The sequence below is a fragment of the Triplophysa dalaica genome, chromosome 1, assembly GCF_015846415.1.
Source record: "Triplophysa dalaica isolate WHDGS20190420 chromosome 1, ASM1584641v1, whole genome shotgun sequence".
In the NCBI taxonomy this organism is placed as follows: Eukaryota; Metazoa; Chordata; class Actinopteri; order Cypriniformes; family Nemacheilidae; genus Triplophysa; species Triplophysa dalaica.
The window spans coordinates 20,113,645-20,131,287 of NC_079542.1; the positions used below are offsets into that span (position 1 = coordinate 20,113,645).

The following is a 17,643-nucleotide window of genomic DNA, read 5'->3' on the forward strand; positions in this document are numbered from 1 at the left end:
CAGTTTTCAGTCCAGTAAGTAACAATTCTGTTTTGTCCGAGTTTAGTAGTAAAAAATTGTTACTCATCCACATTTTTAAGTCAACTATGCAATCCTTTATTCGATGAAACTGCTGGGTTTCATGAGGCATCGAGGAAATATAAAGTTGAGTATCATCAGCATAACAGTGAAAGCTAATTCCGTGTCGCTTTATTATATCTCCTAGAGGTAGCATGTATAATGCGAAGAGCAGGGGTCCCAAGACTGAGCCCTGTGGTACACCGTACTGGACTTGTGATTTGCGGGACACCTCATTGTTTATTGCTACAAATTGAAAATTTCTTTTCGCTTCTGCCAGCACAAACGTGAGAATTGTCAATCTAAAAATTAAAATCATGTCATTTTTCATTTTGACACATATTATGTTATGTATAATGAAATTGTTAATCTAGTTTTCATTTTCATCGTTTAATTTATTTATTTAAATTTGGCAGAATTTACCTCCCATATAACGTGAGCTGTATCCACAATGGCCTTGACACTGAAACCATTTGCTCACTAGAGAGTCCAGGATGTTGTAATCTATTGTAAATGATCAGGGATGTAGTAGATACGAGGATGAAACTTGGGTTGGGATTGTAATGCTGTCAGGAAAGCTGCAATCCATTTTCATTTACACCCTGTCTAACATTAAATCCACACGCAAGAAGCGCGGCTATTGTTAACCTATTATAAACAGAAATACTGACCGTGGATGAGGCGCGATGCAACAACGCCTTTTTATTAATGCTTTAACTGGTAATTTCTCGCACTGCTCACGTACAGACATGGTGCAGGTTTGGTGAATAACAAAGCAGTTTGTCGCTACATGGTAATTATTATTTAATAACGTTACTGTTTAAATGGCGGTTAGGTTTTTCTTGCTTGCTGTCCAATGAAATTCCTGAATTAAATAAGCAGTATTAAATGCATATATTTATTTATATATTTTAAAAAGATTTTTATTTAACTTTTTATTGTTCAATTACACTTTATTTTAAAACACAAATTAAATAAGTCGATGAATTTCTCAATTTGAAAAGTGTTTTTTTGTTTACATTTTTACGTTTTAATTATTAAATTGATCAATTTATTTGTTATTTAATTTCTAATCCGCACTCCTTATCCTCCATAATTTACTGCCACAGTAGGGAAAATAAATACCACGGGAGTCAATGGGGGATGATCTGTTTGATAACAAGCATTCTCCCAAATATCTTAATTTGTGTTTAGCAGAATAAAGAAATATATACAGGTTTGGAACAATCTGTGGGTGAGTGAATGATGAAAGGAATTTCATTTCTGGGTGAACTATCCCTTTAAAAACCATATTAATACACAAAACTCTCTCTTTTTCTTTAATCAAGGACATGCTGAAATGACTTTAGTCTTTTTGTTCTCAACAACCTTTTATGAAAGTGTACAGATATAGAACTCGGAGTTGTGCATTTCAGTTTTGCCTTTATAACAAATTCTTTGTTCTATGTATCTGTACACCCACAGGTGTGACATCAGGGGCCGAGCTGTCATTCACTCTGGAACCCAGTGACATCATCGCCGTGCAGGAACAACCCCTCATGCTACACTGTCAGGTGGAGGGAATTCCACCCATCACCACTCAGTGGAGGCACAACGGTGTGCAGATTTTGGAGGACCAGAACTACATCATGTTTCCTAACGGTTCGCTTCTGATTGGTCACTTCCAGAAGACCAAGTCTGACGGCACGTCCGATGAGGGAGATTATGAGTGCATGGCCCACAATTTCTTCGGGCTGGTCTTGAGCCGCAAAGCCAGGGTGCAAGCTGCTAGTAAGTGCCACTTCAGTTTTCTTAAGAACGTTCTCAGTCCTCAATGCGCTCATTCAGTTACAGAGGTTCTCTGTTGCGGATTCTTGAAAAGCCTAAAAGGATACAAGTGGAGATGGCTTAATGGAAATACTGGAAATAAGCGAACAGGGCAGTTTTCCTTTGATGTTCCATGGTACAGTAGAGATAAAGTGATATGAATTTAAAGCAATAGCGTTTTTCCTCTGAACTATTTTATTTTTTATGGTACAATAAAGGTAAATTTGTAAGCAGTTAGTAAAAACACAGTCCTTTAAAGTTGTTCTGCTTGCATCTCTTTCAAATCTTAATGCTCTTCCAAAATCCTAATGCAACAAGTCAACGTTATCTCCCTTCTGGAATCTGTGCACAGCATTGAGGTTTTTCCCTTGACATCTGTTCTATATAGCCCGGGCTTGACTTGCTCTTTTTTCTGTCTGACAGATATTTCTGCTGTTAGATTATCTCAAGAAGCTTAAGTGACTTAGATAGAACCCACTGCCAGCTCATTGGAAGGGTTTGCTGGGGTTGTCCACAGAGCGTACAGTGTTACAGCGCTGCATGGTGTAGACGCGGGCTACATTAATTTTGGATGAACTGAACATGAGGCACACAGGGGGCTGGGACAGGCCATTTGATATATGGACAATGGGCCCCTTCTATTTCTGAAGATAAATTGGCTTGTAGGATCCAGTCTCTCTTTTGTGCGCTGCTGTGGCGCTCCTGGTCGTGCTTGTGTCGTGATTTATATTGCTTAAATCTCTGGCTCTTGTATTGAACTTAACTATTAAACCCTGCCATGCTGTGCTCTTTTCGCGCCGCTTTTGTCGATGTCACAATAATCTGGAGTGCTGTTGTTCGCCCGCTTGCTGGTCGCAGGCACCAGGGCTAAATTGGCTTTTCTAGACGTCCATACCCACTGCGACCCTGTATGAATCGTACCTTGTTCCCATCCGGTGCTGAAACGTTATTACTGTTTTGTGCTTATGATTGGATATTCATAAACTCAGCATGTGTATACGGCAACTAAAGATGACTTATTGTCATTTGTTCGCACTCATGTTGCTTAAAATGTGTTTGATCTTTTGATACAGATGCTGGCTGAATATAAAGGGCATCAGATGAAAGAAAACAGAAGAGCCTTATGGAGGGTTCTTTATGTTCAGTTTAGTGGTTAGCAAGAGGCCGGTGTGTTGCTGTGGTCATATGTAGAAGCAGAGGGTAGAACAGAATTGCTCATTAAATGCACGTCGGGCAAGTGTTAATTTGAAAGCGCACGGCAGTGTTAATGTGAATGTGTGTTTTTTTTATGATTTTGGAAATTCAGGCTTGAAATATGCCCCTCTCTCTCTGTCATGCTGTCATTACAGAGTGCTTCAGAAGAAATGAGCACTCAACAATCAAGTCCTTTCCCATCAACTTCACACGATTTACATTCCCCTATGCTTTACACTCATCTGATTGACCTTTATGAAAGCAGAAAATAGATGATTATTTCAAGCAAAAATTTTTTTATAGTAATTGTTAATCTGACTCTGTTATGCTGTATAAAATGATAGTTTAGTGATATAAAAAGTTTATGTTCAAGCTGTTTTGTCGCCAGCTTGTGCACATGCGGAAAAGAAAAAAGAATAAATTGTACAGACATACGCTACCTACCTGTCAAATGTTTCTCATGATCTTAATTTTATTCTGAAGGTGCATGTTTAAGTGTTTGAAATGTATTTTGTGGCCAAAAATGTAATTGTGCCAACATGTTAATACATATAAATATGCTTTCCTGTAGCACAGTGGGAAGAGTATGTAATTGTAATTGTTAACAACTCAAGGTCGTGGGTTCGATTCCAGGGGATTGCACATACCTATGTATAAATGTACAGGATAATCCAATGTAAGTCACTTTGGATAAAAGCGACCGCCAAATGTGTAAATCTAATATTATCTTTCTTTAGAAAACGAAATTTGTATTTACATTTTTATCAATTACTTATAATAATGAATAAAAAGCAGACAATAAGAGTCTAGCATATACTGTTAAAACAACTGGTAGGATTTACTTAGCTGGAAGGAAAAACGTAGCAAAAAAAGTTTAGTACAATTTACTCTAAAAACTGTTTGCAAAAATTACTCAAATAAAGACAAAAAAATAAATACTACTAATTGTTTTTTTACTGTATTGATGGAAATTGCTCCAATAATGTTTAAAAAGCTCCCCAGGTTGAGACCTCAAGAAGCTGGATGTTAAAATGACAAGAGTAAAATAAAGTAAAAATGTTTTTTATAGATCTATTTTGTATTCTTTTAGTCAAATCATAATTCTTACAGTTATATGTCATTCCATGGTTTGATGGGCCTACATTTATTCTTTATTTATATATATATTTTTTGACAAATTAGTATGAGTAAGTGATTCTAAACTTTTGACTGATAAAGTAGGCTACTGTACTAGAAGATCATTTTACAGAAATCTGTCTATAAAGCCATGTCCTCAGTGATGATGAGAGATGCCCTATTTATATTTATATCGAATACATCATACGTTTACAACTGATTCTTACTCTTTAAGCAAAACAGTGGCTGCAAGCTTGCAGCTCTGGGTGTATTGTTTGACACAGAAAGACATCTCTGCCTGCAGTCGTGTCACCCCCATGCTGTGTCATATCTGAACACAGCAGTGCATTTGTTGGCTTTGCAATGAGGTATGTGTGATGTGCTGAAGATCGTTGATTTAACACACACACACACACATACCCTGAGCGAAGTGAGACTGTCGCTCTGTGTGTAGGCAGTGTACTGCTGTGTTGTGGTACATACTTTGGCTTCAGGCCCAGTGGGCCACTGGTTACCGCGCGGCTTCTGAAGTTACACCGCCTCTGCCGCGCCGCAGGGAACAGTCGGCTCGGATCGCAGGACAGGAGGAACCTTTAAACCCTCGCTCTCAGGGGCGCTGATTGGTAAAGGTCAGTGGGTAGTTACTTTTTAGCACCTTTTCGATTTCTCATCAGGGTAGAAAGGAATATTCAGTAGGCTTTTCGCATTAATTGCAGGTGAACAATGGCTGGGAGATGGAGTGAGTTGCAAATCTCATGGCTCAGGAGATGGAAATCTATTGTCGGGATAAATGATTGACAAGCGGACAGTCACAATAAAAAGGTCTTAGATAAAAGTATGATAGCATTGGGCCAAATGTTTTTTGTCATTATTATTACAAATGATGCAATGTATTTGCTACTGGTACTTTTTTCATAATAAGGTTTGCATTTTTATGGAGCTGCTCAATTAAAGTTAGCAAGTTACTGAAAATTGTTGCTTTTGCGAGATGCTGGATCCCGACTGACAAATTAATCATTTTTAGTGGCCAGTGCAACATTAACCATAAAAAAAGACAGATTTTTTTATTCACCAGTCTCTAAGTACATTAGTGTATATACAATATAACAACACCCCAGTTGTTTTTCTTTCATGTTCACATCTCATTAGCACAGTATGGGCTCTTAGCATTGGCTCAGGTGAATAATGGCCAAGGCGCACACATCCTATTTTTCAGCTTGTGTTTAATGAATGACCTCAGCTCTGGGGTTTATATTGATCAGAGCTGAAGTATCACAGCTAATCTGAAGGTCACCAGGTGACCTTTTGATTTCCCCACTGTAGGCTTGAGGTTTAAACACAGGCTTCATTATAATGAAGCATGTGACAGCACGCTCATGTACAGTAGACTTTGTCTTCACACATTAGACATGTAAGCTTCAAAGGACAGTTATGAGATATGACAGCCGATTCTGTGTATCTGTGTGTTTTCGGTTCAGAGCAACAGATGTGTGCCCAGAGTATCAAGGTTCCAGAGCTCATGGTATGACCTGCTCCTCCAGAATCATTCATACAAAAGAAAGAAGGAACAACCTTAAGGGGACAGCTTACTATTACTCACCCTCATGTTTCAAACCTTTGGGAAGAAGAACTGCAGAATTTTTGATAGAATATTCTTACAATATACAATATTTTGAAGAATTTTGTTAACCAAACAACACTGGCCCCCGTTGACTTCCATTGTATGGACACAAAACTATTGAGACATTTCTCAAAATATCTTCTGTTGTGTTATACAGAGTAAAGGAACTTATACTGGTTTTAAATGACAGGTAGCTATATAAATTTTGCACAAAAATTGCAAACTTTCACACACCAAGATGTGTTCTGTTGTCTGGACGCAGCTGAAATTTTGATCTTCTCATTTGATATCGATAGATTTTGTAGGCAGCGAGCAGATTGCCTTGAGGTCTTTTGCTCCAATCAATGAGACTCTTAATAGTTCCTACAGATGTGCTACTGGAGATGGATTCAATACATCACTTTTGTACAGTCTGCATGCCTTTGGTTTTATGTTATCACATGAAGCAAAATCCATAGTTCTGTTTGAAAAGCAATTAAGCAGATGTTTAATTCATTCATTTGTTGTTCTCCATCTCTCTTTATCTCACTCCCTCTCTGTGTGGTATGTATAGCTTACACACTGTTAAAAAAATAATCAGAACAATTTGCACAAAATTACAATTTGCTACAATAATTCAAGTAAAGTTTACTAATCAGAATAAAGTAAATTCTACTTACTAAATTTAGTTTTTGTTAAAATATCAAGTTAATGTTACTGTTACCTGGCCTGCGGCCGTATATGGAACGTTTGAGTTCTCAGTTTGTTTTGCATATGAATTCTAATATAATTATGACAAACTATATATCGGTGGAAAGGTCTTAGTCTCTAATATATATATTTCATCACTTTTTATAAAATTAAATATGTAGAATGAGTAATCTTTTTTAGTTCAAACATTGCGTTTTCATGTGTGGGCTAAAAAAGGGCTGAGCAAGGTAACAGGCCCCTTCAACACCGTTTGCCTGCATCTGGGTTCTTCTGCTCAAAGACATGAGCGGCAATCAGTAAGTTAAACTGAGTCATATGACTGTGTTGTTTTGGCAATGGGTTTAGTTCAGTTTTTTAAAGGTCTGTCTATCTATCTGTCTGTCAATAATTTCACACTAAAACACACCAAACAATGTTTATATTTTATTCAGTCTGGTCTGTGATAATCAAGAAATATTGGTAGTGATTAATTATTTATTAGTCTTTGAACATGCCTATGATAAAAAGGGGAGTTTATGATATAAAATGCCATAAATGTCAAGAGAGGCAGTATCCAGGAAGCATTTCCCTGTGAAAGACCGTAAATTTTTATTAAACACACCAAGAAGAGAGAAATGATAGCAAGATGAATAACACCTTTAGAGTAGGAATGAGATAAATGTACCTGCTTCTTTCTTTGTAACACTGCAGGCAGACTATTTGTGTACCCAGTGCATTGAGCCTTTAATAAATGAGAGAGTTGTGTAATGGCCAACCACCAGTCGGGCCGTTTTAGCATACAAGAGGCTTTCCACCTATTACTGCACTCTTTCATCCTTTTCGACAGCACCAGTGTTGCGCAGGCTGCTCGAGGAGGCCTTTCTGCTGCTAAGTGAGGTGACATAGATCTGCTCCTTAGTCCTCCAGATGATCAAAGGCCTCTTTTTCTTCTCCTGTGTTTTTGTGTCTTTTCTGATTTTGTGCAGATTTTGGAGACACTGACTCAATTCGCACTCCGGGGTGATTTTGGCCATTCTGCTTCCCACTGGCACGACGACAGTACACTACCATTGCAAAAAAAAAGGTTGTGATTAGCAAGGTTCTTTACAACCATGCTTGAATAAATCCCCTTTCCGTCCCCAAAACGGCCACTTTCTCCATAAATTACACTTCCCTTTTTCTCCCGGACCGTTTGTGTGAGTGCGCAGTCGGGTGCTGAGCTCCCATCGCCAGTCGTCCCTTTTTACAAAACGCTTATTTTTGCAAATGTTTTGTCTTTGTTGGCTTTGCTGCTTCTTATGCCCCATCTCCTCCTCCTTTTTTTCTGTCTCTCCAGTTCTTTCTTCCTCCCTTGCTTGTGGATCCTCATTAGTTGGGTCTCAGGAAGCTTTTCATAGTTTGAATGAATTGTGGAAGTGGTACAGTGGATCAAGCCGCACGATTTTCCCCGCTTCCTGCTCCCCCTTGGGCCTGTCACCAAGCAACTGATCATAAAAGCTCCCGCCCGTTACCAAACAGCCCTCTGAGATCAATCGCAATGGATGTGTTTTTGTCTTTTTCTTCAGCGTCAATTTAAAATAGTTAAAGCTCTGTGAAGTATTCATTTATTTTCTCTCATCGTCTTATTCAGTTTTCTCAGGCTGTAATTGACACCGTCGGTTCTGGAGGGGATCTGCTGAATAGAGATGGAGAGCCTAACTGAAAGAAGTGACTAAGCCAGGTAGAGATGAAGAGTAGCTAGTGTTCAGCTAGTGTTTGGTACTAGCTCTTTGCAACCTTTTATGATCTTACTTTAGAAGTGCTCAGGGGGTACGGTCCCTGTAGACGGGTGAATACAAGAGGGATAAAAAGGCAGATTGTAAATACTAAGGCAGAGTTGAAGATAGAAAGAACCCAATAAGAGCACCTACAGTAGAATCTTTCAGTCAGCCTAACAAGCTTCTCTATAACGCAGACGTTTCAAATCAAAGTTGACATTTTTGCTCTCCGTCGTGCGTCAACTACAAATCCTGGGTGTTGAATGCGAGCTGTTTTGTCGGTAAAACCAGAGGGGAGGCTGTGTTGACACATAACCATCAAAGCAGAGGCAGTTACAGGGTTGTCGTGCTGGGCTTGGGGGAGGGGACCCTCGCTTTCTCTATCTTCGTATGTCCCTCCTTCCTCTCTCTTCCTCCACTGGCTTTCCTCTCCATCGCTCAACAGTCCGTGTCCTGTCTTTCTCCTTTGTCCTGTAGCCAAGCTCCTCCCCCTGATCAGCACGATCTCACAAGACCCATCTCTCCCCCTGTAAATTCGGAAGCACAGCCGCACCCCGCTGACACAGACCTCAATGACACATATGCTTTCAGGTCAGGACTGCCTCACAATGAGGTATGAAGAAGGAAGGAAGAGAGAAGATGCGGAAAAGAAGAGACCCATACTTAAAGTTTTAGTTCACCCCAATATAAAGATTCTGTCATCATGTACTCATCCTCATGTCATTTCAAACCTGTATGACTTCCTTTCTTCCGCAGAACACAAAAATATTTTGAAGAATGTTGTTAACTGGCACCCATTTTTTTATTGCACTTATGCTTTTTGTTGTCCTTATGTTGACCCGATTGCTTCCTTTGTTTACCCAACTTGTGAGTCTCTTTGGATTAAAGCGTCTTGTGTAAAGTGACACAATAGACATGAATGGGTACCAGAGCTGTTCAGTTACCAAGTTTTCTCTAAATATCTTCTTTTGTTTTCTACGGAAAAAAGAAAATCACACAGGTTTGCAATGACAAGAGGATGAGCAAATGATGACAGAATTTTTGGGTGAACTTTCACTTTTATAAACGAAAGGATAGGTCATTTAGATTACCAATATAGAAGACATTGAAAGCTTTTGAGGCCATGATGTGATTAACATGTGTGGAAATGCATCTTTCAAATGCAACGATGAATGTTTTTATCGTCACTGCTCTCCAGTTTGATACTGTTGTTTAATAATATTGTCCGTATTATTTTATTAATTCACAATTGTAGATATGGGAATATTTTGACTTGCTTTTGCAACTCGCAGCAAAAACTAAACCTCAGTGTCTGTCCCTTTTATAAAACTGTGAGAATCCTCAATATTGACACAACATTTAAAAGAGGCGGAAAGTTAATAAACGTCTGACAGAAATCACTTGTGACAATTCAAAACGTCTTATGTTTTGCTTATGCACAGACAGTTCAGGGATATAGGTGTATTGTAACATTTTAAAGTGCTATCACATTTAATGTAAGGTAATCATCACTGTTAGGGTTAAGGATTAAAACAATACCTGTCCATAACAACCACATAGCAACATACCAACCACTCGGAACTCACATAAGGAAGTACTGTGTGGTCTGTGTTTCGGAGGCTGAAGCACCACTCACATTTTTTGTCGATTTTGTGCTTTTGCGCAAAGCGGTTTTCATGAAAGACGGATCAATTCATCTTTGAGTGACTGCTTTATAAAACAAGCAAAACACTTACACAGAAAAGGTGAGATCGGGAGTAGTGATAAACACAGGAGATTGAATAAGATAGAGCGTAGCAGCTAAAATTAGAGCCCATGTAGAGTCAGCCAAGGGACCATGTGGCAACTGCCATTATGCTTTAGTCCGCAATACACCGGAGATGAGCCCTCAGGAAATTCAGCACCTCTCAATTCTCACCCTCTCTGGAGAAAGTGAGTGTTTTTAACACTTATTTGTATGCAACATTCTAAATAAAATGACACACAAGAAGAGATCACTGAAATAGACCATCATCTTGCCATAGAGGAGCAGATGGAGACTCGAGTCTCAAGGGTGCTTGAGTGTTTTCACCGCTTGAAGTTTTCTGTGTTTTTTTCACTGTTTTGGCTCCTTCCGATCTGAAATTTGATTGAAATTATCTGAGAAATAGCAGTTGTGCTTGACAATTTCTGGCATGTATTTGCACAAATGTCGCAGACAACAGATGGAAAAAGTTAAGTGTATGTCCACTAAACTAAAAAAAGTATATGTTTTTTTGGTCACATTTAACGATTTATTCACGTATTCAAGTATTCCATAGTCTATACTTTTTTGCATATTCTAATTCCAGTTTAGTATTTTTGGTTTTTGGTTGTCAATAATAGCACATGTCCATGTAACAGATTTTGATTATTTTTAACACATTGAAAAGAAAGACACGTCAAACATGACCATCATGAGACGTATTTAATAAGGCAACGTATTTTTCCCCTCGTGTTCTCGTGTAAGTCAAGCATGAAACCTTCTGGCTGGAAGCCTTACCTTACCTTACCTTAAAGGTAAAAGGAAACGACTGTTTTTGATTCCCCTGCTCCACACGCATTTACCTGTTAGCATCATAATCGATTCCAGTCCTAGCGCTTGTGAAGTAGATCTTTCTGGCACAACTTGAATGAACTAAGGGGAGAGTTGAGATATGGCTCACAGCCAGAAAGGGAAAGTGGGTACTTCTGAAATTCAAACACTCTTTAAACTGGCAGAGGAGAGACCAGAACCAGCTGTCACATAAATATAAACTGCTGTCTTTCTGCAATGGCAGCCCTTCACATGTATCAATCATCTCTCTTTCACTCTGTCTTCTCTTGTGGTTTCCTTTCTGTTTCTCCAGCTTAAATCCTTCTCTTGACTCAGTTCTAAAGTCTTTCTCTGATTCCTCCCGCTCGCTCGCTCACTTTTAACAAGTCTGTTATTTAGTGGTGATTTGGATAGCGTGCTGATGATTAATGGAGCTCTGCAGCAGGAAAGAAAAAATATATCATTCACAGTCCAAAATTTAGACTAACAGTCGTTTTTGCGCATCTTTGACTATTCAAGATTCACTTCTAATATTTTCTCTGAGAAACTCATGTAATTCTGTTAAGCACTCTAAGAGTCACAAGCCTGTCAAGATGGCATGCCAAGTCGATTTTATAACATTTTTCTACAGTCAGTAGAACCTCACAATTACTTTTTCAGTGCCAGGCCCAGTGCACTCTGTAATAGGCTTTAACTTGATCTCAGACTTTTTTGCCTTCAGATCCAATTTAAGATTCAAGGCCATTGTTAAGAGGATTTTTCCACTTGGTTAAGAAGAGGGCTTTATTTAGAGGCACTGCAAGGGGCAGGGGTTGTAAATGAATTCTGTCCGGATGTCTCAGGACCACCCCAGCATTTCCCAAACAAGCAAATGAAAAGAGTTTTAGTGATCATTCCTGTCCTGGTTTGGAGCTCATCGAGAGAGATAGAGAGAGAGAGAGAGAGGGGGGGGGGAATTCCTCAGTGTTAGAGGTTCAAGGCAATGACTCTAGTAGGTCAGAGATCACCGTGATTCAGAACAAGTTTTTCTAAACTTGACTGAATCAGCAGGGTTGTCACAATTTATCGATAATAACCGCAATATTTAAAACGATATCACTATTTTGTTCATTTGACACATATTTGGAATATTGTAAATACAAAAATAAATAAAACACACAATTAAAGATAAATTTAACTGATGGTATAGCAAATATATATTTTTATAATGTATATAACTTCTGTCCTTCTGAAACCTCATATCTCGTGATTTTTATTTTTTTGACATGAATTGTTGTTGTAAGTCAACTGGATTTTGCAAATATCTAACCAATGAAAAGTATTAAAAAGTGATTGTCAATCACATTATTTTTGTATTTTTTTCCATATCCTAAGAAACTGTGAATTTGGACATCCAAGGTTTCGGAAGGACCGTAACGATATTTACAGACCATTTTATTATATATATATATTGTGATAATATCGTTATTGTGAAGTCTTTTGTACACGATAATCATGTAGTATAAAAAAATATTTAATAATATTATACATAATTTTGTGGTAAATTCACATTACCATAAAATTAAGTGGATGGTTTTAATTGGCTTATTAACTCTGTGCTTATTATGTTAATGTGTTAATAAAAATAAACATATGACATACAAATTTTGACGTTTAGTTATCTTATTTTGTGAGCTGAAATAAACCAAGAATGAGAAGAAATTACCACCACTGTGCAGGAAATTGTTTTTCAGGGACAATTGTCACAAATGCAGTAACTCTAAATACAGTAAATAGTAGAAGTTTGATTGACCTAGTTCCAAAATGCTAGCTGTGTATCATACTTAGTTATTTGTAATATGTCCTTCTGTGATCTTGAATCTACTTATTTCCCTCATTTAGATACTGATTTATCTTGTATTGTCCCATCTGCCTGCGTGTGTATGAGCTCAGGTTTGTGTGCCAGCTTCTCCCAAAATCCCTCTCCCTCCGTATTCACTGCCCCGTCACCGCGCTTCACTTCATTTAACAGCACCTTTACAGCCAACCAGTCCTGTTAAACACACTTTACGAACCCCAAACCATCCACCAATAAAAACCTCCCTCCCTGTGCAATCCACCAATGAAAATACCCTCTTCCTGTCCGCCCCCAATCATCAGACATCTTGATGGGGAAAGTAGATTGGCAGAAACATGTGGGAGGAAGAGGAGGATGAGGAAGAACAGAAGGAAGAGTGCGATGAGGCGCTGCGCCCTGTCACATTTTATTAATCTTTCCATATCTCTCTCTCCTTCACTGTCTTTCGCTCACGCCTCTGGAGATTCGAGATAGTAGTTAGTTATAGTGGGGCGTTTTGGCTTCAAAGACCACCTGACTGTCTCTTATCTTTAATCTTTTCAGTAAAACTATTTTAGTTATTAAGTTGAACTATTGCAGTCACTGACTGTGAGATTTTACCGTGTGGTTAAGTTGTTTGGTAGGGGATGACCAGGTTTCCACTCTGCTCTGACTCGGCTGCCTCCGGCCTCCTTTTGTCATTTCTCTTCTACAGATTTTTTTTCACATCGTTCCTTTGTCCTCTTTCAGAGCCCCCCTCATACTTATGTGCATTTACACAGTGATTGCAGGGTTATAGGTCACAGTAGGAAGGCGAGGGGGGGTCAGCAATGAACGTGACCTCTGTGTGTGCACTGGGGCAGAATACCGCTCCCTGTTTTCATCCTTTTCTCCAACACCTCTCCGTTTCCCATCTAACCCCCCACCTTCGCTCTTCCATTCCCTGTGCCGCCAATCCCCTCCTCCACTTCCATGGGCCCCGAGGGGCCGGCGACATTGACCTTGCCTTTGAATGTATGAATGACTTGGTTCAAGGGCTGAGCTTTTTCACCCTTGCATTAGCATCGCCCTGTCCACCCTTGGTCCGGAAATCAGAGAAAGACCAGAGCAATACAAACATGCTTTCACACTCAGAGAAAAAGCTTTGTCGTGCTGTCATTAAAGATCTGTTTCAGTGCTTTAATGGTTTTTCCTAGGCTGTTCTCTTTGCTGGCACAAATAAATCCCTTTTCACGCACAAAGCATTTACTCGCTCAGCAGCTTTTGTGCCGAAACACCCTGACTGGCAGTCAGATAACATCACTGTGGCTTTCAATAGCTGAGAACCAAATAGCAGATCTGTTATCCTTGTGTCTATGTATATCTATTGATAGTTTACAGAGCCAAATGTCATATTCGAAAAAATAGGCTGCGAATGCGAGCATTGTTGTTGTTCCTCTTGCTTTTTGATCATGTGGGGACAGTTCACCTGTAAAGGATGGGGTTAAAAGGTAGTCAGACTGTTGTATTTGGGGCAGGTCACCCGGGGCAAAGATGGAATTTCACGGGAACCAATTAGATGAAGTCGGCTGGTTGGAAGGCTGGCAGGGCATTCTGAAACCAGCAACTATTCAGTGTCATGTTCTGGACCAGTTTGTGTATGTGCGTACAAGCTTGTGTATGTATTCGGTATGGGTTACAATGGTCAGCTTGTGCATTAATAGCTCATTTAAAGGTCTGATATGTGGAAAATGCATATTACTGTATATATTTTTGTACGTGTATGGATAACACAAATAAAAACGCCACATATTTATACATTCATGTAAATATACTTGTACTTGTTGATACTGTGCTACAAAACTGCCTGAAGACTATCTTGAATAACAGAATAGTTTTGAAGTAATATTTTGAAATATGTTTCCTACACATGCTTAAGGTCTGTCTACAGCCTTACTCGAAGAAAAAATATTTTCCTATTTATTGACTGTCAATATATTAAATAATTTAATATATATTTGAAAATATATAACATAATACTTGAATTTGGTTCCTAAATGAGATAACTCCTTTGGGCATTCCAATTAATGTCAATCAAACCTTGTTGGTTGGTTTTGATTTAAGCCATAATAACTCATAAATACAGCTAACTAACACAATAAAACACAATAAAAACATGATAACATAATAAAAAATGTTTGTTTAAAATTTTGTAAAACTTAAAAAAATTATATAAAATATATATCTATTTTTAATTATCTAATTGTGGAAACAAACACTTCAAATACTGTACTATTTTGAAAAAACAAGCACTTGTTACAATGTATTATCTAATATAATGCATTATATATTGCAGTATATTCCCATAAATTTTTCATTCGCAAGGAAACTGAAGAGTGATGTGTTTTTTTAGGAGTTTGTATCAGTCACATCATTCTTGACATTGATGTGGCAGTAAATCTGTCCTACATTTATGTTTATAGCAAATGCATTCTTACAGAATATCTAACAGCAACATAACAGTTAGTCTCCTTTCAGCTGACTTTATTCAATGCATTTTTTCTAACATGGATTACACCTATTGCACAATCCCCCCACAGCAATCTTAGGTTAAGTGCGTTTCTCAAGGGCACTATGGTGATGGCTCATGGGTCTCATCTAAAGTGTCTATATATTGTGTAGGCTTAGAGTGTGTGGCAATTACAAAAAGACTGGCTAAATCTTCACTGTGAATGAGAAGGTTGGTACAATGAATCTTTTCTTTTGTGAGCAGAGACTGGTGAGCTGGATGAGCAGATGCAACTGATCTCTTCTGTGTAGTTTGATAATGAATCGGATTGGAGGTTATTTACAAGCGGCATTGTTCTACAGACAAAGTGGCTTTGTTTTAAACCTAGGTGAGTTCGCCTTGAGAACATTTTAGGCATCACTGTTCCAAATATAAGGCAGGCTACATGTGCCTTGTTTCAGCATAACATCCCAAAATACATCCGAGATGGGGTGTAATTTCCCTTTTTTCAGTATTAATAATTAATTAAATGAATTTGTATTTAGTAGGATGCACCGATGTATCGGCCGCCGATATTGGATTAATTTAACACCATCAGCATATCGGCAATAGAATGAAAAAGCCCAACACCCATGGTTTATTAGGGTCCTTTGATTTCCTAGAAGAGGAAAACACAGATGGAAAGTAGCAAACACGCCAGAAAGTACCACTGAACAGCTTATGAAATTCAAATTGTGCTATGAATATGGCTATTAATTATGCAACTGCTTTTTAAATATACAATCTGCTTGTTCTGTGTGTGAATGAGTGGTGTATTGTTTTGTGAAACTTACTGTAGTGGACTTTTTAGCATCTTGTGGACGAGAAACTGAATCAGCGCTGCCCTTAAAGAGTTTACCTCAGGCACATTTTACCATTTCGTTTGAGTGAAGCTGCTGTCAAACTTTGCGGCAAGCCGTCAAAATTAAAGTCTGTCGTCAAAATTAGAGTCCAGTTAACCTCATAACAAACCTGCCTTTAAAAAAAATAAGATACTGGTTCATATTAACTGAGTTGTACAGCACAAAAAAAAAGAAAACACAGAAAAATAAAAACAATCTAAAAAATCGAACAAAATTTAGGACAAAAATCAAACGTAATTCATAGGTCTCTGATTTATTAATTATCAGCATGGAGGCAATGAGTTGGATGTCCGAATATCCTATTTTTTTCTCCGAGCAAAATAATTACTGCAAATAGCAATTTAAATACATTAAAGAAATTATCGATTTTAAGTCAAATTTGAGAATGTTTTTAGTAAAATAAATATTGGATAGCAAAAATAACCTTTGAAGATCGTCATGTTGTCTTATTGTATTTTTATCTTAACTTACATTTACATTTAGGCACATGTTAAATTTTAAATGGATCCAAGTCATGTTCAGTAAAATAAATTGAATGCAGAAAACTAGCTAGCTATTGTATAGTACTGCATGCATTTGACCCATATCGGTATCGCAATGGGCCAATAGTTGTTTGTTGAAATCGGTATCTGTATCGGCCCAGAAAAATCCTATTGGTGCATCCCTATTATTTATAAAGGTATAGGCAGGAGACAAACCAGGATGACTTTCAAATTTAAAAATACATTTTAACTTATATCTAACCTAACTGTTAGACTACTTAACAACTGTACAGGTTAATGTCTGCTGTTGTTTGTCTGGTTTCTCGTTTCAAGTGCTATTCGGTGGTCTCCGATGCTTCAGCTGTACCTCTGTCATTGTAGAGGTAAAACCTTGAACCTGTACAGAGTGTTTCATTCCAGAACAGACTGAGCTGATCCCTTCTGACATCATCAGCTCTGATTCAAGGCCACATGCGCACATTTAAACACACACAAACTAAACACATGTGAGATGCAAACTTGGCTTTAAGCTTAAAGTCTCAAACGATCTTTCAGTAGTGTTTTTATCTCTATGAGATAAAACTGTGCCAATACACTTAGAATACAGACATTTTTGCAAGCATTACCAGCCATACATGCAACTACACTAAAGAAAAAATATTATGTTATATTCATGCCTGTGTTTTGTTTTTAGATTAGTGTTTGACATGTTATTAGTGTGTACAGCTATAAGTACATCCACAATATGTGTACAGCTGAAGAATTTTGGGATGAATGTTCTATATGGCATTTGCTAGTATATGTCTCTTGAGTGTAGCCTCACTTTAATGTTTTTCCCCTGACAGAAAAAAGGAAAACAATAGGAAAAGACGAAAGGAGAAATAGAGATCAGTTTGGGGAGGTGTCTGCTTGCCTGCTCTGTAATATAACAATGAATATAGCCATATGATCTTTACAAAATGTTCCTCTGAAAGATTCAGAAGATGCAACACCAGAAATTTGTCATTTTACTTTGACTGTAAGAGTCTGGAGTTAAATTTTTTACAGTGAAGTTTATTTATACCTGGTCACTTCATTCGTTTTCTCTGATCAGATAGCTCTAAAGACCAGGTGTAAATGCCCTCCGAAATGCATTTGAGACAGATTTAAATCCAATCGCGTAAATCCCTTCAGGAGGTGGT

The 17,643-nt window shown here is 38.1% G+C and overlaps 1 protein-coding gene across 1 annotated transcript in view; it reads left to right on the forward strand.

The window, feature by feature from the left end:
• igdcc3 (immunoglobulin superfamily, DCC subclass, member 3) overlaps positions 1–17,643 on the forward strand; it is a 76,642-nt gene that overhangs the window by 16,920 nt on the left and 42,079 nt on the right. The window contains 1 exon segment of the mRNA XM_056758304.1: positions 1,522–1,827. Coding sequence (XP_056614282.1) covers positions 1,522–1,827 — 306 coding nt within the window.